This window comes from Dendropsophus ebraccatus, chromosome 3 (genome assembly GCF_027789765.1).
Source record: "Dendropsophus ebraccatus isolate aDenEbr1 chromosome 3, aDenEbr1.pat, whole genome shotgun sequence".
In the NCBI taxonomy this organism is placed as follows: Eukaryota; Metazoa; Chordata; class Amphibia; order Anura; family Hylidae; genus Dendropsophus; species Dendropsophus ebraccatus.
Window position 1 is genome coordinate 133,134,328 of NC_091456.1, and position 23,938 is coordinate 133,158,265.

General features: G+C 43.3%; 1 protein-coding gene across 1 annotated transcript in view; it reads left to right on the plus strand.

The window, feature by feature from the left end:
• Positions 1 to 116: 116 nt before the first annotated feature.
• IPO11 (importin 11) overlaps positions 117 to 23,938 on the plus strand; it is a 359,108-nt gene continuing 335,286 nt past the window's right edge. Inside the window, exons 1-3 of the mRNA XM_069962715.1 lie at positions 117 to 141; positions 7,507 to 7,651; positions 19,710 to 19,810. Of these exons, the coding sequence (XP_069818816.1) occupies positions 7,514 to 7,651; positions 19,710 to 19,810 (239 nt within the window). The 5' untranslated portion in view covers positions 117 to 141; positions 7,507 to 7,513. The remainder of the gene's footprint in view (positions 142 to 7,506; positions 7,652 to 19,709; positions 19,811 to 23,938) is intronic.

Sequence of the window (23,938 nt, forward strand, 5' to 3'; positions counted from 1 at the left end):
ACTGTACAGCCCTGCCCGGAATAATGGAGATGTAAAGCCCTATAGTGTATAATACCAGCCATCAGCTGTGAGGGAGGACCTCACTCTCGCGATACTCACTGTTCTCGCGTTGCTAAACTGGCGCACGCTGGGAACAGTGAGGTGAGTGCAACCTGTGATCAGTAAGCGGCTGTTGAGTGTTGTATAGTGCTTATCCCGGCAGCATGTCCCGGGAGAGTCTGCTGTAGTACCGCCCTCATCCGTGCGATGGACAGCGGCGCTCTGCTGCCCGCAGCCTCTGGGTGTGTGGCCCGGAGAGCTGGTACCAGCTGTGCGGCAGCTCTATACCACCCCTGGCATAGCAGGGCACTGATGGCAGTATACCCCTATACTGCCATCATGGCCTGCTATAGAGCACAGGATTCCACATTGTGGCCCAAAACAGGGATGATGGAGAAGAACCAACAAGTTCTGTAGGTGGCACAACATCCCTGTACAGTGACTGGTTGATTACTCCATATAGTGACCCCCATAACAGTACCAGGCTCATAACCTCCATAACACTACAGACATAGCGCCCCCATAACAGTACCAGGCTCATAACCTCCATAACACTCCAGACATAGCGCCCCCATAACAATAACAGGCTCATTACCTCCATAACAATCCAGACATAGGGCCCCCAAAACAGTACCAGGCTCATTACCTCCATAACACTCCAGACATAGCACCCCCATAACAGTACCAGGCTCATTACCTCCATAACACTCCAGACATAGCGCCCCCATAACAATAACAGGCTCATTACCTCCATAACACTCCAGACATAGCACCCCCATAACAGTACCAGGCTCATTACCTCCATAACACTCCAGACATAGCGCCCCCATAACAATAACAGGCTCATTACCTCCATAACAATCCAGACATAGGGCCCCCAAAACAGTACCAGGCTCATTACCTCCATAACACTCCAGACATAGCACCCCCATAACAGTACCAGGCTCATTACCTCCATAACACTCCAGACATAGCGCCCCCATAACAATAACAGGCTCATTACCTCCATAACACTCCAGACATAGCGCCCCCATAACAATACCAGGCTCATTACCTCCATAACAGTACCAGGCTCATTACCTCCATAACACTCCAGACATAGCGCCTCCATAACAATAACAGGCTCATTACCTCCATAACAATCCAGACATAGCGCCCCCATAACAATAACAGGCTCATTACCTCCATAACACTCCAGACATAGCGCCCCCATAACAATACCAGGCTCGTTATCTCCATAACACTCCAGACATAGCGCCCCCATAACAATAACAGGCTCATTACCTCCATAACACTCCAGACATAGCGCCCCCATAACAATACCAGGCTCGTTATCTCCATAACACTCCAGACATAGCGCCCCCATAACAGTACCAGGCTCATTACCTCCATAACACTACAGACATAGCGCCCCCATAACAGTACCAGGCTCATTACCTCCATAACACTCCAGACATAGCGCCCCCATAACAATACCAGGCTCATTACCTCCATAACACTCCAGACATAGTGCACCCATAACAATACCAGGCTCATTACCTCCATAACACTCCAGACATAGCGCCCCCATAACAGTACCAGGCTCATTACCTCCATAACACTCCAGACATAGCGCTCCAATAACAATACCAGGCTCATTACCTCCATAACACTCCAGACACTTTACCTCCATAACAGTAACAGACTCATGGAGGTAATGATTTTTTTCAGCCAAAGTCAGGAACGAACTATAAACAGAGAACAGGTCGTAAAGATAAGACTGAGATTTCTCCTCTTTTTAAATCCATTCCTAAATTTGGCTGGAAAAATCTGTAAAATAATCTGTCAGACATCTTTTGGTGTAATAGGGCCTTAACAGTACAAGACTTATTACCTATCTAACAGTACCAGGCATATTACCTACATAACACTTCAGACATAGCGCCCCATAACAATACCAGGCTTATTTCCTCCTGTTCGCAGGAGCCACTATAACATTGCCAGATTCAGTACTCAGTTCCCCCATAACAGTGGTAGATTCAGTACTCAGTGCCCCCATAACATTGCCAGATTCAGTACTCAGTGCCCCCATAACATTGCCAGATTCAGTACTCAGTGCCCCCATAACATTGCCAGATTCAGTGCTCAGTGCCCCCATAACATTGTCAGATTCAGTACTCAGTGCCCCCATAACAGTGGTAGATTCAGTACTCAGTGCCCCCATAACAGTGGTAGATTCAGTACTCAGTGCCCCCATAACATTGCCAGATTCAGTACTCAGTGCCCCCATAACATTGCCAGATTCAGTACTCAGTGCCCCCATAACATTGCCAGATTCAGTGCTCAGTGCCCCCATAACATTGTCAGATTCAGTACTCAGTGCCCCCATAACAGTGGTAGATTCAGTACTCAGTGCCCCCATAACAGTGGTAGATTCAGTACTCAGTGCCCCCATAACATTGCCAGATTCAGTACTCAGTGCCCCCATAACATTGCCAGATTCAGTACTCAGTGCCCCCATAACATTGCCAGATTCAGTACTCAGTGCCCCCATAACAGTGGTAGATTCAGTACTCAGTGCCCCCATAACAGTGGTAGATTCAGTACTCAGTGCCCCCATAACATTGCCAGATTCAGTACTCAGTGCCCCCATAACATTGCCAGATTCAGTACTCAGTGCCCCATATAACATTGCCAGATTCAGTACTCAGTGCCCCCACAACAGTGCCAGTTATTGTGTCCCTATATCAGTGAGTGCCAGTTTCAGTGTGTCATTGCCCATCACAGTATCCAATAACAATGACAGGTTCATTACGTCCATTATGTTACAGTATCCTTGTCTCTCGGGGGTGTTTGGAACAGTTGCCCATAGCAACCAATTAGGTTGCTTCTTTCATTTAATAAAAAGACCTCTGACAAATGATGTCTGGTGTCTATGGAAAAATCAAACATATCCAGGTCAAACATATGTATATTTGTATTTGTATAAATATCCCACACCACTATATTGGGCACAGTTTGCTATAAATGGTTGAATCTGACCTCGGGGTCTTGGTGATATAAGAAAGTGGGGTTACTTACCGAGTCGTCCTGCTGCCCACTAGCCGCAGTGCTGGTTATTACGCCTCCTCTGTGACCCTGGATCTAGTGAGCATGCTCAGGAGCAAGCTGTAATTGTTTGAGGCTTGAGGATAGCAGGGGAAGGTGGGAAAAGTCAATAGGCCCTGCCCCTACAGAGAGCCATGATCACAATGGAGACATCCAAAGAGGAGTCAGGGTCAGTACTAGTATATACATGTCTATATGGACATGTCAATGCATTCATACAACTGCACTGAGCCACTTCTGCACACATCACACTATATACTACACAGATGGCTGCATTTACTATACACACAGTTGTATGATCATATTTACACGCACAGGGCAGAATCATATGGCTGGTGCTATGTCATACACAGTGTGGCCTGTGATAAGTAGATGTTATTATCCTTTGGCAGGGGTGCAGCTATAGGGGGTGCACAGGATGCCTGGGGGGCTCATAAAGTCACTCCTTCCCATATGAGGAGACCAGTGCTATAAATGAAGCAATATAGTCGAGGGATCTGTGATAGATTTTGCATTGCGGCTAGTTGGCTTATAGTTTCGCCTCTGTTCCCTGATATATTTGATAATATTGTGTATCCCAAATTCTTGGGGAATGCTATTGTTGAACCTTAAACTATTAGAATAGATCCGTAGGATACAGGATCCCCCATGGTGTGGCTGCCGGAGCAGTGAGGTATGGTAAGCGGCCTTTTAGGTATACTGTAGTGAGGCTCACACTGTGTTACTGTTTCCATTCCATCTACATCCAGTGCAGTTGAGTACACTATTGTATACAGCAAAAAATATATAAATAAAAATAAATATATATATATCCATACATACTGTAAGTCAGTGGGAAAAAGTCTACTTTAAACTTGAACAGCTGTGTTCTGTGTGCACCTAGCCTAATAACAAAAAAAACTAATTGAGTCTGCCTTATTGATAGCAGCTGGAGAACAGATCTCCATTCTTTGGGTATGTCCACACTACGGAATCCTGTTGGATCACCTGCTGCAGATTCCACAGCTCGCCCCCGCTTGTGGCTGCGCACATTTCTGCTGGCCCCATAGGCTTCATTCTATGGTTTGGCAGAGAATAAGGCCTATGGGACCTGCGGAGATGTGCGTGGCCGCAAGGGGGGGCAAGCTGCAGAATCCACTGTGGGCTATCTGACAGGATTCCGTATTGTGGACATACCCTAAGGTTGCCTTTACACAGAGAGATTTATCTGACAGATTTTTAAAGCAAAAGCCAGGAATGGATTTGAAAGGTGGAGAAATCTCAGTCTTTCCTTCATGACCAGTTCCCTGTTTATAGTCTGTTCCTGGCTTTGTTCCTGGTTATGTCTGTGAATCGCCCCCTTCCCCGTGTCCCACCACCCCTGCCCGTGTACCAGGAAGTGTGTGGTGCATTATACATTACCTGATCCGTGTCAAGGCCGTCCGCCATCTTGTGCCAAACGTCATCTTCGGACGGACGGCCGAGTCGCTGCTGCCGTCCCCCCTCCGCCGCGTCATCAGCTGCTCAGCCGCGATTGGCTGAGCATAACTGTGCTCAGCCAATCGCGGCTGAGCACAGTTATGACGCGGCGGAGGGGGGCGGCGGCAGCGATGTATAATGCACCAACACTTCCAGGTACACGGGTGGGAAGGGGGCGATTCACAGACATAACATACATTACAAAGTTGTAATGTGTAACTTTGTAATGTGTGTTATTCTGTGAATAATTTTTTATCGCCGCACTACCCCTTTAAATTTTCATAAGCCAGGAGACGGAGAGGAAGAAGGTAGTTTGGTTACCTTCATCCTCAGTGCTGTTATTATGTTAGTTAGGCGGTTTGGTGCACTTTGGGTGGGGCTACAGCACTGATCCCCCCGGCTGCTTGCCCATCCCTCCTTATGAATATTTATCTAGCGCTCTGTAGAGATAAGTGACCTGACTGCAGAGCACCTCTTCAATATTCATGAAGAAGCAGCAGGTAGTACTGCCCTAGTGCACGGCACACCAAACTGCCTTATTCATACATTAATAAAATGCAGGATTTCAGCAAAATGGCGCTGAGGTAAGAAAACTACCCAGTGTTTTCTGCTCTACGGGACCATATCAGCAGCATGGTCTTCTAACCCGCTGCTAGCTTTCCTTAATGGGGTATTCTGCCCAAATAAAATTTTCAATATGTTGCTGCCCTTGGTAAGAAACAGAAAACAGACTATTCTAACCTTTCTTTGCCTCCCCTGTGTCCTTGTACTTCATCTTTGGGTCCCGGCTGCATAATCCTGCCTCCACTTGTGAGTCGGACTCGTCTGGGGGTGACAGCCGGCTCAGCCACAGCAATGTCCCGTCTAAAGGCCCTATTCCACGGAACGATAATCGTCCGTATTCAGCCGATATCGACCGCTACGGACGATAATCGTCCCGTGGAATAGAGTGCAACGATCAGCCGACATTGTTCATGTCGGCTGATCGTTGCAGTCGCTTGTTTTTCAACATGTTGAAAAACAAGTGACTGATACAGCAACGATCTGCTGCCGTCGCTCCGTTGAATAGGAGCATCGGCAGCAGACGCTGCTGTATCCTATGGGCTGCCCGGACGATCAGCGATCACCCCGGCAGCCCCCCCACAGCTCCCCGCCGCCCCTCCCGCACTCACCCACTCGCTGCAGCTGCGTTGAATAGCGGCGGCAGCGAGCGGGGAACGAGGCGCAAACGAGTGCTGAGAGCGCTTGTTTGCTCCTCTAAACGACCCGTGAAATAGGGCCATAAGTTAATGACTGGCTGAGCGGGCTGTTACCCCCAAGATAAGTTAATCTCATAAGTGGAGGTGGGCTCGTTCAGCTCGGAACATAAAATGACGTTCTTTCCTATGGCATTTTTAAAAGCGTTTGCAGTTATGTTTTTTGTTTTTTTAATCCTAATGGCCTTCCTCCCCCCCTCCATAGACTTCTATAAGGTGGTAAAATCACCAGAAAAAAAGTCATGTCTATATGCATATTTTCCCCCAGATCTTCAATAGAAAACCTGTAATCACGTGATAAAATCACATGACTTGTACTGAAAAAAAAATTGCCAGTGATAAAAACAGCTATAGTAATTTACACTAAAATGAGAACACACCGGAAAAACTGCCAGAAAAAAATCCAAAAAGCAGGAAAAACTGATGGTAGCTTTTTGTGATGTTTTTTTAGCCCCCAAAATACTGTGCAAAAGCTGTGTCTGACTGCTTGGTGTGATGTCCCTGCAGCCTCCTATTATGTTTTTGGTCTGAAATTGTCAGCTGCAATCCACGTTCCAAGCTGCTGACACTGTTAGATAGGACCTTATGTTCAGGGAAGGTATGTAATGGATTTGTTCCCCGTCCGGCATGATGTCTTAATATCATGACGGCAGTGGGAAACTCTTTGAAGCGATATGGCTCGGCATTTGAGTACCGGTGGCTGAAGAAGTTGGATGCAGCCCTAAGGTTGCCTGGAAAACTAGGATACAGCTGTAGGCCATAGGCTGTATCCATATATTCCAGGACCCCTTAGGGGAGCAACCAGCTTCTTCAGCCACCGATACTCAAATGCCATCCATGCTTGAGGTTCGCTCATATCTGGTGGTTGGCCATTTGTTAGCCAATCACTGCGCCTTTCATGCGGGCCAATTGTCAGCGCTACATATAGTATCCAGTCAGGAAGATGAGAATCTGCATCAATCCCACCAATATATAAAGAATCAAACTAGATATAACAAAGATACAGAATGAAAAAATTGTTTAAAAGAGAAGTCCCATGAAACTAAAAAATGACAGGAAGGCAGGGGAGTGCGGGAACATAATTAACAAAGTATACCTACCTGTCCGTCCCCGTGCCTCTATTGCGCTGCTCCCAGGTCTCACTGATGGCCCCTGGCTGTCATTTTCGGCTGAAATCCGGGTACGTCATCCACCCGGCTCCTCCAGCTGCAACAACATAGATCGATTGCCTGCTCAGCCAGTCCCTGGGGCGGTGGATGAGCTGATTCTCATGGGGTGGTGGTGCTGCTTTCTATGCTTTGTAATAGATAACAGTGGAGGAGGTCAGACCAGACAAGCCCTTTGCAGTTCACAATATAGAACGTTTCACCTTCTATTATTTTCCTAGACGTAGTTATTTTGTACAGTTTTATACTTCTTTTTGCATTAACAAGTGAGACTATAAACCATGACTGTCTGCACACCAGGGCTTCCTGCACCTGCAAGAAGATTTCACTGACTTCATCCAGAATAACATCTCTCTCTCTCCGATCTGTAATGAAGAGATTGTCTAACGGCAGGAGGTGAAGCTAGGATGGCTGGGATTTTATAGATATCACTTAGTAATAATTGTTCTGTACTGCTAGAGCTGGGATGTCTGCTGATATATTTGCGTCTTCTGGTGCAGGTTCCTGATGGATCTGAACAGTGCCAGCAGCGTTGTGCTTCAGGTGCTGACACAGGCGAGCAGCCAGGATTCATCAGTTCTGAAGCCGGCAGAGGAGCAGCTGAAGCAGTGGGAGACCCAGACCGGCTTTTACACTGTCCTCTTGGTAGGTGATGCTGAGTAACAAAAGAATTGGCTGCAGTAAGGCTGGGTTCACACTACCTTTTTGCAATCCATTTTTGCAAAAAAAAGGAAGAAAACGGATGGAAAAAACGGATGCGTGTGTTCATCCATTTTGATCCGTTTTTCCATTGAATACCATTATAAAAAAATAAAAAAAACAATCAGTTTTTCTTAACGAACACAAAAACGTAGGCAACCTCATTTTTGTGTCCTTTAACCCCTAGACGACCTAGGACGCACCGGTACTCCCTGGAAGTCTGTCCCCAGGATCGCGATTCATAGCAGGTGGGGGCCAGCTGCAATGAGCAGCCCGGCCTTTACCGTTAATGACAGGCTGCAGCGTGTCATTAACCCCTTAAGTGTAAGTGACAGAGGGAGTCCCCTGTCACCAATAGGGACCCCCACAGTGTGACTGGAGGCCTCTCACCTGCCTCTGTGCGGTCCGATCGGCTTTCTGGTCACTGAGTCTGCCACAGGCAGGTTCAATGAGCATAAGGCCTATCAAACTGATCAATGCTATGCCAAGGCATAGCATTGATCAGTGTGCATAATCAAACAAATGTATGTAAAAGTCCCCCAAAGGAACTTCAAATGTGTTAAAAAAAAATGTCTTTACAAACACCCCAAAGCCCCTCACCCAATAAAATTTTAAATCACCCCCCCATCCCATTATAAAAATAAAACATATAAAAATAAACATATATTATAACGTAGCGTGCGTAATTGTCCGATCTATTAAAATATAACAATCGCCATCACTAACGGCGAACAGCGTACACGAAAAGAGGGTAAAAAGTGCCAGGATTACCAATTTTTTTTGTTATATTATATATATATATATATATATATATATATAAAAAGTGATCAAAACATCTGATCTTCACAGATATGGTATAAATAAAAACTAGAGATCATGGTGGAAAAAATTACACCCCATACAGCACCATAGGTGAAAAAATAAAACCTTTATAAGTGTCACGAAAGGGAATTAATTGCAAAAAAAAGGATTTCATTAAAAAAATTTATACCATTAAAAAGTCTGTGTAAACCTGCATGTGGTTGTGTTCGGACTGACCTATAGAATAATAGTATCATGTCACTGTTACCATATAGTGCATTACGTAGACACAGGAACCCCCCAAACGTTACCATATTGCATTCTTTTTTTATGATTACACCAATTTATATTTTCATAAATAATATTTTGGGGTTCCATCATACATGTTATGGTAAAATGAAAGACGCCATTACAAAGTACAACTATTCCTGTAAAAAACATCCCCTTACATGGCCTTGTAGATAGAAAACTGAAAGTGCTAGAGCTCTTAGAAGGGGAGAAGGATAAAACGAAAACGCAAAAATAAAAATTTGCATGGTCCACTGGGTCATTTTGGGTCTGGTCCTCAAGAGGTAAAAAGAAAGGCATCCATTTTGATCCTTTTTTTTTATAATGGAATTTAATGGAAAAACGGATGCACACACATGCAAAAAAATGGATTGCAAAAACGTAGTGTGAACCCAGCCTTAACTAAGGATTTGTTCACACTGTATATATAGCATCTGTTCAACACATCTGCTTTCAACAGTATAAAACATATCATTTATAAATACACAATGTGAACCCAGCTCAACTTGGGCATCTAGTTCTTTAAAGGAGTACCCTGAAAAAAAATGTTTTCAGATCAACTGGTGGCAGAAAGTTTTTCAGATATGTTAATTAAAAAAAAAAGAAAACTAAATCTTTCCAGCACTTATCAGCTGTATGTATGCCCTGTATGTCCTGCAGGAAGTGGTGTAGACTTTCCAGTCTGACACAGTGTTCTCTGCTGCCATCTCTGTCTATAACAGGACCTGTCCAGAGGTGTAGCAAATTCCCATAAAAACGTATAAGACTGTTTGCAGAAAAAAAAAACACCTGGTCTGTCTAGTCTGCCCTTTTAGTGTTTTCTTATTATCTTAGGATAGATATACTGTATGTTTATCCCGGGTTTAAATCTAATTATTGTATATTTACCTACCACATCTGCTGTATATGTCCTCTTATTCATTCTCAGTACCCTTTCATTGTAGTTTGTAGCTATATTTTTAAGCTAATCAATTAGCCTAAGGATATAACTACAAACTACACTGAAATAGCTCATATAAAAAGGGGACAAAATTAGGGTATAAGCTTTGGGGTATGAGGGTAAGGTGGGGATGAATAGGGAAAAGGGTATATTGAATATAGTTGGAAAGAGAAAGGCGAAAGGGTTGGTTGCCTGGCTCCCCGAACACATGTATGTAAATGTAGGTTAGACCTGGTAAAGCCGGTATTAGGGTAGGTTGAGATGTTGGAGTAAGTAAATGGGTTGGGACGTCTTCCCCCTCCACAGAAAGAAGGTTTAAGAGGGACAGGGATATGTTGGGAGCAGGGGTGGGGAGTAGGAACAGCAGGTCAAGGTTGTGAATGAGTTGAATAAAGAGTGGCTGACAACTAATGCAAACCCCATAGAGGGGTTTAAGAATTGTTTTTAAAAGGGAAAAAAAACCCCTACATACTGTAATGAGAGAATGGGATGGCCAGGGGCTGCCATATGGGGACGAGTGACCTTTATTTATGGTTATTGCTTGCCTAGGGGCGGTCTTAGTGTCTCCTGTAGTGGTCATAAGACCTGGAGGGGCAATATCCCTGAGGGTGTCCTCCTGAGAAGGGGGAGCCAAGTAGGGGAGGGAGCCCCATCGGGTCTATGAAATATAAAAAGGGGTTAATGTAAATATGAAAGGGGTTTTGTCTGCAAGTTGTTACGAGTAAGATGGGACCTGCTTGTGCCTGCTTTCCTAACTGCCTCGGACAGGATGCCTTGTCTTTGGAGAGGGTAAAAATAGGAGGGGGAGGGGGTTATGGGACAGTTTGGAATGAAGTAGTGGGGGTAGGGGGAGTGAGTTGGCGTTCCGAGGTGTTAAGAGAGGATAGAGGGCGAGGGAAGGAGAGAGTGGGATCTATATCTATATTAGTTAAAATCATTGAGGGCGTTAAGCTATGCTTAGTCAGGTCTGCCCTCTTGCAGTGGGTAAGTGTGGAAAATAGAGGAATGGGACAGGGTATGGTTCATGTTGGGTGTTCAATAGAGCTGAAGCCTTATCTTCTACCCTAGGTGTTAAGATTTTGGGGAAAATGATAATAATTGTGAGGAAAACCCTGATGGAAATTTTAAAGTGTTTTGTTATATGCTATATGTTTAATAAAGAGACTTAATAAAAAAAATAATAAAAAGAAACATACCTTCATCCTCAGGGCACCATACAAAAAGGGGCTTATCAGCAGGTTAAAATTATCTAATCTGCGAATAGTTTCCCATTAAGGGTAAATTCACACAAGCGGATCCACCGGGAGTCTCACGCACGAAATCCGCAGCTAATTCGCAATACACGTATTAATAATAATAAAAATAATACATGTATTGCGGATTAGCTGCGAATTTCGTGCGTGAGACTCCCGGTGGATCCGCCCGTGTGAATTTACCCTAAGGGTACGCTTACACGTACCAGATCTGCAGCAGATTTCATCTAAATAACTGAACACAGCATCAAATCTGCACCATCAAATCTGCTGCGGATCTGCTGCAGATCTGCTGTGGATCCTGTATGTGTAAACGCACCCTAAGGCTGTCAGAAATCACTGCCCCTAAAGCATTTTCTTTTGAATTCTTTGCTAATACTGAATTGCCGATATGACACCCGGATAGAGGATTCCTGTTTACCAAGGGTATTACTTAACATTTGGAAACATTGAATTGCAGTTTCCATTTTTTTAGCACTTTTCTAGTAAAGCTAAGTCGTTCTCAATAGCTCCAGTCACTCCAGCTCTGTACAGTTCCTTACAAACACATGTGGCAGCAGAGAGCAATGTGTTAGACTGCAAAGAATACACCCACTTTCTGCAGCTGATAAGTACTAGAATACTTGAGTTGTTTTTTTTTAAATAGAAGTAATTTACAAATCTGTATAACTTTTTGCCACCAGTTGTGTTGAAAAAAATGTTTTTTTCTCTGGTGTACCACTTTAACCCCTTAACGACGCATGACGGGTATACCCGTCATGCGGCCGTTAAGGGGAAGCAGAGAGGCTTCTCTGCAGCCCTCTCTGCAGCCCGCGGTCCCCGGTTGCTATGTGCAGCCACGGACCGCGGGTATTAGCCGCGGCCGGCTAATTAACTATTCAAACGCAGCTGTCAAAGCTGACAGCTGCATTTGAATAGTGTATGTGGCCCCTCTCCCTGGTGTCTAGTGGGGGATCTCCCCCCGCGATGCGATCGCGTAGGGGAGATCCGTTAAAATGAGCCGGCTGGGGCTCAGCGTCGGAGTGATCCTGATCCTGGCTCTGCAATCTATGTAGATGGTCTGCTGCAGACCATTATAATAGAGCACCGATCTGATGGATCTCAATGGGAGATCAGTGCTGTGTATTTAGAAGTCCCCCAGGGGGCTTCTAATTACTGTATGTAAAAAAAGAATAAAGTGTTTTTATTAATAAATACCCCCTCCCCTAATGAAAGTCCAAATCACCCCCCTTTCCCATTTTATAAATAAAAAAATAATAATAAACAAACATGTTTAGTATCGCTGTGTGCGTAATCTCCCGAAATATTAATTTATTTAATTCATGATCCCTCACGGTAAATGACGTAAGCGCAAAAAAATTCTAAAGTGCAAAATTGCTCATTTTTTGTCGCATCAAATCCATCACAAAGTCGAATATGCGCAGTCAAGGTACCGATAGAAAGTACAGATCGTGGCGCAAAAAATGGCACATCACACAGCCCCATAGACCAAAGGATAAAAGCGCTATAAGCATGGGAATAGAGCGATTTTAAGGAACGTTTATTTTCTGTAAAAGGTTTTAATTTTTTTACGAGCCATCAATTAATATAAAAGTTATACAATTTGCATATCGTTTTAATCGTACCAACTTGAGGAACATATATAACATGTCAGTTGTTTGTTTTTTTCAATTTCCCCGCGCATATAATTTTTTTCTGGTTTTGCAGCATATTTTATGCAAAAATTCAGCGTGTCCTTGCAAAGTACAATTGGTGATGCAAAAAATAAGGGCTTATGTGGGTCCATAGGTGTAAAAATGCAATTGCTATGGCCTTATATACAGGAGGAAAAAAACGAAAACGCAAGGGGTTAAAAGACAATTTTACATATAACTCTTGTGCTGTTTCCAAAATAAGTCCTCTCAGCTTGGTGCATTTAAGTGGTCTTCTGTTGTAATGGCCACCTTAGTTTCTGTTCTCTTTTGGTTTGGGGAGGGAGGAGATGTTAATTTAAAGGGAACCAATCACCACGTATACGTGTATATAGCTGTACCTCCATGCTAATAAAGCTTCTTGCTCACAGTCCTAAGATATATAGTAGTTCATCTGTTTGCCCGGGCCAGCTATATGCTGTATTGGCATGGAGGTACAGCTATATACATGTGTATGTAAAGATCGCTTCCCATTAAGCACAGAAGCACCATCTTCTGTTTACTTACTTGTTAACACTCCTCTCAATAGCTTTGCAATAGAATCAAGTAAAGCGTGAAGGGGTTTTTTTGCGCAAATATTTTAGTCTCGTGACTTAGATGCTATTTCAGAAACCAGTGTTGCCATCTAGCCCTAGCCCAATGGCTCTATTAGATGACCCGTCTGTAAACAAGCGACGATCTCCACCAGATGTGCGGCTGGAATGAACCTCTTTTCTGCAATCATGTGTTGGCTTCACTACCTGGATAAAATGGTAATGTCACGACCCAACTCCCAGAGCTGTGCGGGCTGTGGCTGCTGGAGAGGATGATGGCAGGGGGACACTGAGGGACACAGGGCACTGGAGGGACACTGGGCATCCCTCTGCCATCATCCTCCCCAGCAGCCTCAGCCCGCACAGCTCTGGGAGTCGGGTCGTGACATCACCATTTTATCCAGGAAGTGAAGCCTTGATGCAGTAGTAAGTGCAGGGAAAAAAACACTTTATAAGCATTTCCCGTAATAAATGTATATTGGTGATTTGTATAACTTTTTGGGGGCAATACAATACTTTTATACATTTTTTTGCTGGACTTCTCCTTTAAATTGGCAGCAGATAAAGAAAGTGTGAAACATGCCTTAAAGGGGTTTCCTAACCATAGACTATGATGAAAGAGGTTATCCAGGCTTATAAACACATGGCCATTTTCTACAAGAAACACCACCTCTCCTGACCTTAGTTTGGGTGTTGGTTTTGTAGCTCAGTTCTATTGAAGTGAATGGAGCTGAATTGTAATACCATACAGAACCTGAGGACAGGGGTGGCGCTGTTTTTGTGCACAAATAGCTGTGTTTTTTTCTAATTCTGACTAACCCGCATTGCATACAGATATAACTGACTGTCATCAAATAGGGAATGGGCAATGATCTACATATATAAGTGCTGAGGAAGTTTTTACCCAAAACTATACCTCAACCTGCACAGTTCCTCCTATTCTATAATATAATGCCCTCAGGTCAGACTGCATTGTCAATGTGACAGGTTCCCTTTAAAAGCCTAAAAACACATCCTTAGATATGACATCAGTTCTGATAGTATAACACATAGTATATGTATAAGGCATTTGGCAACAGTGCGATTCTTGACTATAGTATCTTTTAGATGGATTTCTTTTAGATGGAAAGTACACCAGGAGCCCCTTCCTTAATATGACTGGTACTATAATATGTTGTTTTCCAAAGACCTAGAGATCTGACATTGGAAAATAGTTTTATAGTGCCACAAAGCGACAGTCTAATCTTCATTTCCAGGACATATATGGAGGCTTCAGCTTTCTATTCGTCTTTTTAATGGCCGCTCTGCTGTCACAAACTAGAAGGCACGGCATGACAGGTCTTTTCCTGTTACACTAAATGGGTTAATAAAGTCTCCTGTTTATGGATTTTTGTATCTCCTGTGCATTTCTTTATGTCCGCCTCATCCGCTGAGATTTCCGCCTTTCACTTGACTTTCAGGGAGCCGCGTTTGGTTCATTTATCTTATTTTGAATTGACAGGCCTTTCTTGTGCTGTCAGCGGCATTGTCACACTTTATCTATGTCCAAGTGGCATTTTTTAATGTTTTCACGCATTCAGTGTTCCCGGCTCCCCGATTGTTCTTTTCTTTTATACTTCACATATATTTTATTTTATTCTTTGTTCATGTTTTGCTTTCCATTCTGCCTGTGAACGCTTGATGTTAATGGCTATGGACCAGTAACTGCCATGTGCTGCTGTTTTAAATACTGTCAAACTTTGTTAGAAAAGTTTTCTAGTAGTATCAGTCGGTGGTATATCATTAGGATAGACGATAGATGTATAATCAGTAACAGAAAGTCTTAGTGGTGCCTTCACAGCCGTTCTGTGACCTCCATATTAGTGTGACTGCAGCCTTACGAACTTGAAGAAGTTGAAACTCACCAATTACGCTTCGATGACCCTTCTATATATATACAGGAACAGCCAAAAATTTGGACATATCTTACTCATAGAAAAACTTAAAACATGAATTATAAATGAAATTATTTATTAAGGTGGGATTTCTCCAGAAATGAGCCCTATCTTCATTTTGCGTGGTTTTTGGAGAAGGCTTTAAATATAAGCCCTACTCAAACAAATAAGCCCTAGTTACACTCATCATCTCCAGTGCTAGGTCATGTGACGGAGAGGGAGAGTAGGCATACATGAAACACGTTACATGAAGCAAATCGCAATAACATGAGTGCAGTTTTTCACTGTGCACTCACTACAGCTCAGCTATGTCCAAAATCAGTTGGTATGCCCACCTTAAAGGGTTAATTCATATCCACAGAGATAAATGATAACTAGCTGATGGGTGAGGTCCTACCGCTGACCCCAACCAATCGTGAAATAGGAGGTTAATTTTCCCCGAAAGGGGTTTTCTGATTTAAACTTACTTGTCCCCTATCCACAAGATGGGGGTTAAGTATGAAATCGCAAATGGTCCAACCTCCGTGCCCCCCTGGGGATCTCTAGATCGGTGCCCAGGTTCGTTTTGTTTGAATAGCACAACAGGTCAGCACATGACCGGCAACTCTATTCATTTTCTATAGAACCGCTGGAAAGAGGCGAGTGCTGTGCTCGGGATCTCATACCTGTCCTCTATCCTGTGGATAGAAGATAAGTAAGTTTAAATTAGCAAACCCCTTTAAGTCAATGGAACTGCAGCACTACCACTTTATTTTTATAGGACTTACTGGGGTAAGGGGTTATTTTTATGCTTGGGATCTTTCAAGAGCTAAGGATGGGTGAATATGAGTTTACATAGGGTTTCTCATGGAGATTCTGGGTCTACCTTTTTTTCTCCTTAGTCCTTTCCAGCACGGAGATATCCTTTTTGTTAGTATGTAAATGAGGCTTAAAGTGACACTGTCACCCCCTTTTTGCATTCTGACTTCTCTACATAGATGTAAAGGGTAAATTTAGCTGTTTTCATACCTTATTTATATCTGACGTCATGGTGCTTGTTCCAGTAAAAAGTGATCTTTTATCATCCTCGGATTGTGCTATATGGGCGAGGCTTCACAGGTGAAGCACCACTTAGCCCTGCCAACAATTCCACAGTTGGCCCCGCCCCTCGTGACATCATTGGCGCATAGTCCCTCGACGGCAATTGGAAGAGGCCAGCCTAAGCAAGTAAGTGTGCAAACTCCATGCGGTGCTGGGCTCTCCTTTGCCACGTTGAACACAATTTCTTGGTGCCACAGCTCTGAGCGACACTCCTCACATATCAGTTGGGGACCTCAGAATTGGCATTATGCGCTTCTCACAAAATGAAATCATCCATTGTGGACCTTGTAGATTAATGTGTACATTGGGGCATTCAACATTGAAACTCCGTTTCCCGATACTTTGTTAATGTCCTCCATAAAATTGTCTTGTGGCTGATATAATAACGCCGATATCACCGCCTAGACAAGTTTATTGTGTCTGTGTGCGGCTAATGTAGGGAATAAAAATTCGGGCTGGGATTTAATATTCGGCTTTAAACACAAAAGATGAATACAATTTCTGTTAACAGACAAGTGTACGTTGGACGCCGCGCCTCCGTTATTCTCAGTGCTCATCTGGGAACATTCACTTAAAATGCAAATAGCCTGACTGTTAGTTTTGATTATAGCGGTTGTCGGGCCCTTCTCTTTCTCTAGACTGGAAATCCCACCATACAATCACTGCACTGGCAATTTCTAAGATATGTGAAATTGTACCTTGTAAATGGAAACTTATTTTGCTGCTCATTTTAAACAGTCATTTTGCAGTGAGTATGGATGATCTGATGCCTCCTCTATGTCTGATCTTTTAGATGCCTGTTCTTTACAGGGCAGATTTATGAAAACTGGCATGTCATCCACCAAAGATCATTGAGGTTGATCAACTTATTAAGGGGCGCACAGGCATGCAATTTTTGTTATTTAGTTTTTTTCCTTATTTCCTCCACACCATGTATTTTATTATACTTATACTTTTTAGTAAAATGAACGCTATCAGTGCTGTGAGGGTAGGCTTGGGGGATACAGATTCACTTTAAACTTAATTTTGTGACTGCTTTTTATTTTTCACAGTGATCTACAGTCTTTATTGGTGTCATTTTAAATTAAATGAGACTTTTTTATATAATTATTTAGTTAGGGGATTTATATTATTTTAGTAAAGCTTTGATGTTTTTCTTATTTGAGGTCTTGAACATTGAACCACTTAAAGGGAATCTGTCAGCGCCCGGACCCTACCGAAGGTTCTGACAGTGTCTCCTAGTGAGCAAGGTGACTTTTGATAATTTTTCGTGCAGTGGATTATGCTCAATCTCACATCCTCTACTGTACTGAAGAGTCAAAGAGAAGTTGTTTGTGCCACACTCTGGCACACCACTCCATTCCTTCCTCCTCCCTCTTCTTCATGAATAATCAATGCTGCCCGGCCTTCTGCTCGCTCAGCTGTCAACCAGTGTCTCTGATTGCTGATCAGTCCTCTGTAGACAGTTTATGTCTTAAGGAATCACTCAGATATAGTTGAATCTCTTAGCCCAAATGTGTTAGAGCTGTGGTCTAGGGGTAACTCACCTGTCTAGAAACCTGCCAGTAGTTCATTCTCTGGTTGATGAAAACAAAATGAGGTATTTTTTTCCCTCCTCATTATTGTATCATTTTTAAGGCTATTTGACACCAGGGCTGTCGGTAAAGGGGAAGTGTGGTGCTACAAATTTATTCACTAAATAACACACATTACAAAGTTATACAACTTTATAATGTGTGTTATTTAAGTGAATGGCCCCCTTCCCCGTGTTTCCCCCACCCCCGGAAGTGTGGTGCATTATACTCACATAATTACTGTCGACCCCGACCGCCATATTGGGTCAAACACGTCATCTTAAGGAGGCCGGACGGACCACTCCAGACCTCCCTCTTGCCGGCCCCCCTCTGGTGCGTCATCAGCTGCTCAGCTGTGATTGGCTTAGCATAGTTATGCGGCAGCACTGATTTGCTAATGGGGAGCCGGGAGCTTCACACAGCTGCGGCGCCAAGCAGGTAATGTATGCTTTGGGCCGGGGCTGCGGGCGGCCAGGGGTTAAAGGGGCCGGGTCACATATCTGCAGTGGAATGAAAATTATGCTGCGGGTATGTGACCCCATAGGCCTTCATTATACCAGGATCTGCAGCGGATTTCGCTGCAAACCGGTACGTGTGAAGGCACCCTATATCTGAATGTTTCTATCAGACATAAACTGCCTACAGAGGACTGATCTGCAAGCAGAGACACTGGCTGACAGCTGAGCGAGCAGTAGGCCAGGCAGCATTGATTATTATTGATATGAAGAGGAGGGAGGGGAAGGAGTGGTGAGGTGGCCAGAGTGTGGCACAAACAACTCCTCTTTGACACATTACAGTAGGAGACCTGAGATTGTACATAATCTACTGCACAGGAAATTACCAAAAGGTACCATGCTTACTAGGGCACTGCTAGCTACAGCACACTGTCAGCACCTTAGGTAGGGCCCGGGAGCTGACAGATTATTCCCTTTAATCACTCATCTCAACACGAGATGGGTAGTTTGAGAGTACACTGCAATACATGTGTATTGCAGTGTGCTGTCAAAGTGTATTGCTGCTGGCAAGTGTCAGCTGTAAAATTCAGCTGGCACCTGCCACATATGGAGCACGCTCAACTCCTGAGCCTGCTACATATCTCTACTACATCAAAATTTGGAATGGGGTACATCAAAATGTCAGCATAACCTGAAATCTACATTAGCTTTAAGCTGTAATAATTTTCAACAATTTCTTGTGCAAATTTGTCGAGCCGGCCCATTATACTAGTGTCACACTATTATCATACATGCAATCTGATGAAGGGAGATGCAACTCCCGAAACGCGTAATTGCTTATTTTATGTACATTTTTACTGATTTTATCCAATAAATCAGCCATTTTATGTTTTATACTCTACTCGTTGTGAAGGAATTTTTGGCAGTGCCAGGATACCTACCCAGGTACTTTTTTTTCTTCTCTCTACTACACTAGTATCATGGCATCTGTTTACACCTCATACTTTTTAAATACATTTGGATAACCCTGATAGTCTTCATTAACTTATAACAGGGATCTGCCAATAGGTTTTGATATTTTAAATAACATCAATAAAGCTACTCCCTATTCTGCTCTTTCCATCAGTAATACAAGGTTTACATATTTACTAGCTTTAATGTCAATGGGAACAGAACTGGCTGCATAGTATTACATGATGACCATTCAGGTAGTAGTGGCTCTGTGCTCATAGACATGAACATAGACTTGTGTATAGATAATAGTTGGTCCAAACTAAGACCAGACAGTGTACAGATGTGCCAGGTTTATCAAACAGCCTGAAGCACTGTGATCGAGACTGTCTAGTCTAAGCTTGTACTGTCTAGGATTTAATATTAGCAAATCTAGGCCACTGTTCTTACTTTTTCTAACTTGTAACTTACATAAAATAACTTGCTCCATGTTTTCATTTGCAGAACATTTTCACAAATCATTCCCTGGACGTGAATGTGCGATGGCTGGCTGTTCTCTACTTTAAAAATGGGATCGATCGCTATTGGAGAAGGGTGGCTCCGAAGTAAGTGACATTTTCTGTTTCACATAAGATGATGGAACCATCCATGTCCTTTCATTTTCATTAGTCCGTAAGGGTCTGCTTTGTTCCCTGTTGTAGCTTTTATGTTACACCCCTCTGATCATAGCAGAATTTTATCTTTTACTTACTGGATACAAACCCAATATCAATTATTCATTTTGATGTGTTTTAGTATGTGTTAGTGCAAAGACCAAAGCCTGTCCTCATTCTCACTGCCTCATACATAATGCAGGCTCTGATTTATTTATCTCCGCCAATTTTGTAGTGGGAACACACATTCTTGTACATAGATGACTGATTTGGAGTAATGCCACAATATGATGTTACATAAATATGTAACCGGTTTTGTAGGAGTACAACCCTTAAGAAAATATTAGGGGGGGGGTCATGATGCACGATAATAAAAGGTCAATAATTTGGCCACTAACCACTGTTACCCCAATGTGTATAGTGTCCAGCAACTCAGTCAGGTTTGAACCGCAGTGCGATCAGAAACCCTGCTCTTAGAGTAACGATTTTGTTCTGTGTATGGATTTCTGAATAATAATGTTTTTTTTGTATGGCTGTATTCAGTCTGAAATACATATTGACAAGTGGAATGGTAACACCCAGTTGTCGATTTATTCAGTTATTGTCATAAAAAAAATAATTTTAAAATTGCAGCCCCGTGCCCTACGGGCGTATCTGTGCCCTAACTTTGCACCACCTCCTCCTCCTCTTCTCCCCTCCTCTCCACCCTCTTCATCATTAGGAATGCCACTGGAACAGTTACTTCTGTTTGAACATTGCACAGGTGTCTTAATGATCCAGCCCATGTGCTGTGGTAACACAGGTGGTGAATAATAGGCAATCTGCCTGGAGCATTCCTAATGATGAGGTGTGCATGGAGGATGGACGGAGGGGTGGTGCAAAGTTAGGGCACAGATACGCCCGTAGGGCACGGAGCTGCAATTTTAAAAGTAATTTTTTATGACAATAACTGCATCACCTGCCGAACGGACCCCAGGACGGATCTTGGATTTTGCATAAATCCTATGAATTGTTGCAGTTGATGTCAGAATAAGGACACTGTGACATAGCAGTCTGGATTTCGATCAAGACCATTGGGACCTTGCAGTATAAATAGAAATATAGAAGATTGTTGGCAGAAGAAGACTACTGGGTCCATCTAGTCTGCCCTTTTAGTATTTCCCTTCTTAATATATTAGGATAGATATATGTTTATCCCAGACAGGTTTAAATTCTGTTATTGTAGGTTTACCAACCACATCTGCTGGAAGTTTGTTCCAAACATCTAATATTTTTACAGTAAAGTAATATTTTTTCACGTTGCTTCTGATCTTTCCCCCAACTAACCTCTCACTGTGTCCTCTTCTTATTGAGTTAAGTTTTTTACTAAAAACCCTTCCTTACTAAACCCTAGCATACTTAAGGGGAACTCCAGGTAGAGGTTAAAAAAAATGAAACTTCTGCATATAGCATTACTTACCTGTCTATCCAAGTTTTGAAACTACCAAAAATCCATTTGTTTGGGGGGAGGGGGGGTTGTTCTGTTTTGTGTTTCTGTCCTTCCTGGTTGAGCAGTTCCCAGAATGCAATGCTTTCCCTCAGCTGATCATCACAGTCCCCCAACCATCACAATCAGTAAAATTAGTGCAGCACCTGCTTCTGGCCATTTAGAGATGGTGAATCACTCAGGGGATTGGGGGATCCAGCCTCCTGTGACATCACGCCCTGCCCCCTGTCTGCATCATCAGCAAACACACACAATGTGAGACAGAGGCATGGAAAATTTGTCTCCTAAGGTGACAGAGCAGTGGGAGCAGGAGACAATGTGAATTGGCACAGGGGTCATTTTTTTTCACTTTCTGGATTTCTATCAGCTACCAGTGTGGCAGAACCGCACAGATATGGTAATACATTGTATAGACACATCTATATACTTTTAATAGAACACAAGTTTTATCCGGAGTTCCCCTTTAAAGGTTTGATCATGCCCCCCCCCCTTTCTCTTCTTTCCTCCAGAATATACAGATTCAAATTTTTTTAATCTTTCCTGATATGTTTTATGCCTGACACCCTCTACCATTTTTGTAGCCCGTCTTTGGACCCATTCTACTTTATCAGATTTTATCAAATTTAGTTTAGGTCTAAAGGATAGCCCCATTAACCCCTTCCCCCAATATGACGTCCAGGGATGTCATGAAAAGCAGTGGCAGAACGCATCATGACGTCCCTGGACGTCATGCCTTCTCTGCCTCCCCCCACTGTCCCTATTTGAGATCGGGAAGCAGGAGGAGGCTGTGTCACACAGCCTCCTCCTACTGCCACTGCCCGGAGGGGAGCCATGCTCCCCACCGGGCAGTTAACCCCATAAACAACGCGGTCAGTGCGACCGCAGTGTCTATGGGAAGATTTTGTGCTGCAGGTTGATCGGGCGGCAGGAGGAGGCTGCAGCACGTTGCCTCCCCCTGCAGCCACTGCTGTCATCCTCCCCCAGGCCCCCCTTCATTTCCCCTATAATGTCCGGGCTCCCCCCAGCCCCAGGTCCAGATCCCCCGGCCCCGATCCAGCTCCCCCCAGTGTTCCCCCGTCCTCTTCTCTTTTCCCCGTTCTCCTCTCTCTCCCTCCCCGTACTCGTCTCTTTGGCCTCCCCTCCCCCCCCCCCCCCGTGCAAACCTTTCTGCTCCCCCCCCCCCCCCCCCCCCCCGTGCTCGCGCTCACGCTCCCCTTTGTGCGCTCCCCCAGTGCTCCTGCTCGCGCTCGTGGTCCGGTCCGGTCCCTCTCCCTCCCCTTATCCCCAGTTCAGGCTCCCCCCCGTACTATACGATTAGGTCCCTGCACTGATCGTTTGAATCAGCTGCAGGGACCTGATAGTTTGAATGACTGTCAGTGTGTGTGACACTGACACTCATTCACTCTATAATGCATTACGGCACAGCTTATGTGCTGTAATGTATTGGAGATGTACCTGCAAAAGTAAAAAAACACCCACACACAAATACATAAATAAATACATAAATAAATTAAATAAATACATAAATAAATAATTAATTAAAATAAATATACACATTCCCCATCCCCCCTTTATAAATGATCCCCTATAAATAAAGTACACATATTTGGTATCGCTGCGTCCATATTAACCCCGTCTATTAACACGTTAAATTAATTATACCGCCAGATTAACGCCATTCAAAAATTAAATAAAAAACTAACCAAAATGCCAAATTTTTGTTAATCCCGCCCCCTAAAAAGTATAGATAAAAGCTATCAAAACGTCACATGTACCCAAAAGGTGTACCACTAAAAACGTCAGCTTATGCTGCAAATCAAAGCCCTCACATAACTCCGTTGGTGAAAAAATTAAAATATTACTGCTCTTACAATATGCAACACACAAACCGTATATATAGTATAAATGCCATGAACTATAAAAAAGCTATATAAAATGGATATCCCTGTAATCGTACCGACCTGATGAATAACAATAACATGTCATATGTGATGTATAGTAAACGGCGCACAAAAAAATGATGAAAAACAGGTGATAAATTGTGTTTTTTATTTGTACCACCTCAAAAAAAATTAAATAAATATTGATCAGGGTGTCACATGTCCCCCAGTATGGTACAGATGGAAACGCCAACTTGTCTTACACAAATATTTTGGCACCGCAGGGCCTCCATGACATATAATGGCTATAAAAAACCTGAAATAACATAAAACCCCAAAAATACACAAGGCTTCTGTCATGTCTGCGGCTTGTGGTTGAGTCAGGTGACGCACTGCGGCCACATATGGGGGATTTCTAGAAACATTGGAATAAGGGGAATAAATATTGAGTTCCATTTCCCAGTTATTATTTGCTTTGTTAGAGGAAAAAATGGATTAAAATGTAATATCTTCCAAAAAAAAATGAAAATTTTAAATTTCCCCTCCAACTTGCTTAAATTTCTGCAAAACACCTAAAGGGTTAATACACTTATGAAATGTCACTTTGAATACTTTGAGGGGTGCAGTTTTTACAGTGGAGGGATTTATGGGGGTAACTAACATACAGGCCCCACAAATCCACTTCAGAACTGAATCAGTCCCCCCAAAAAATCA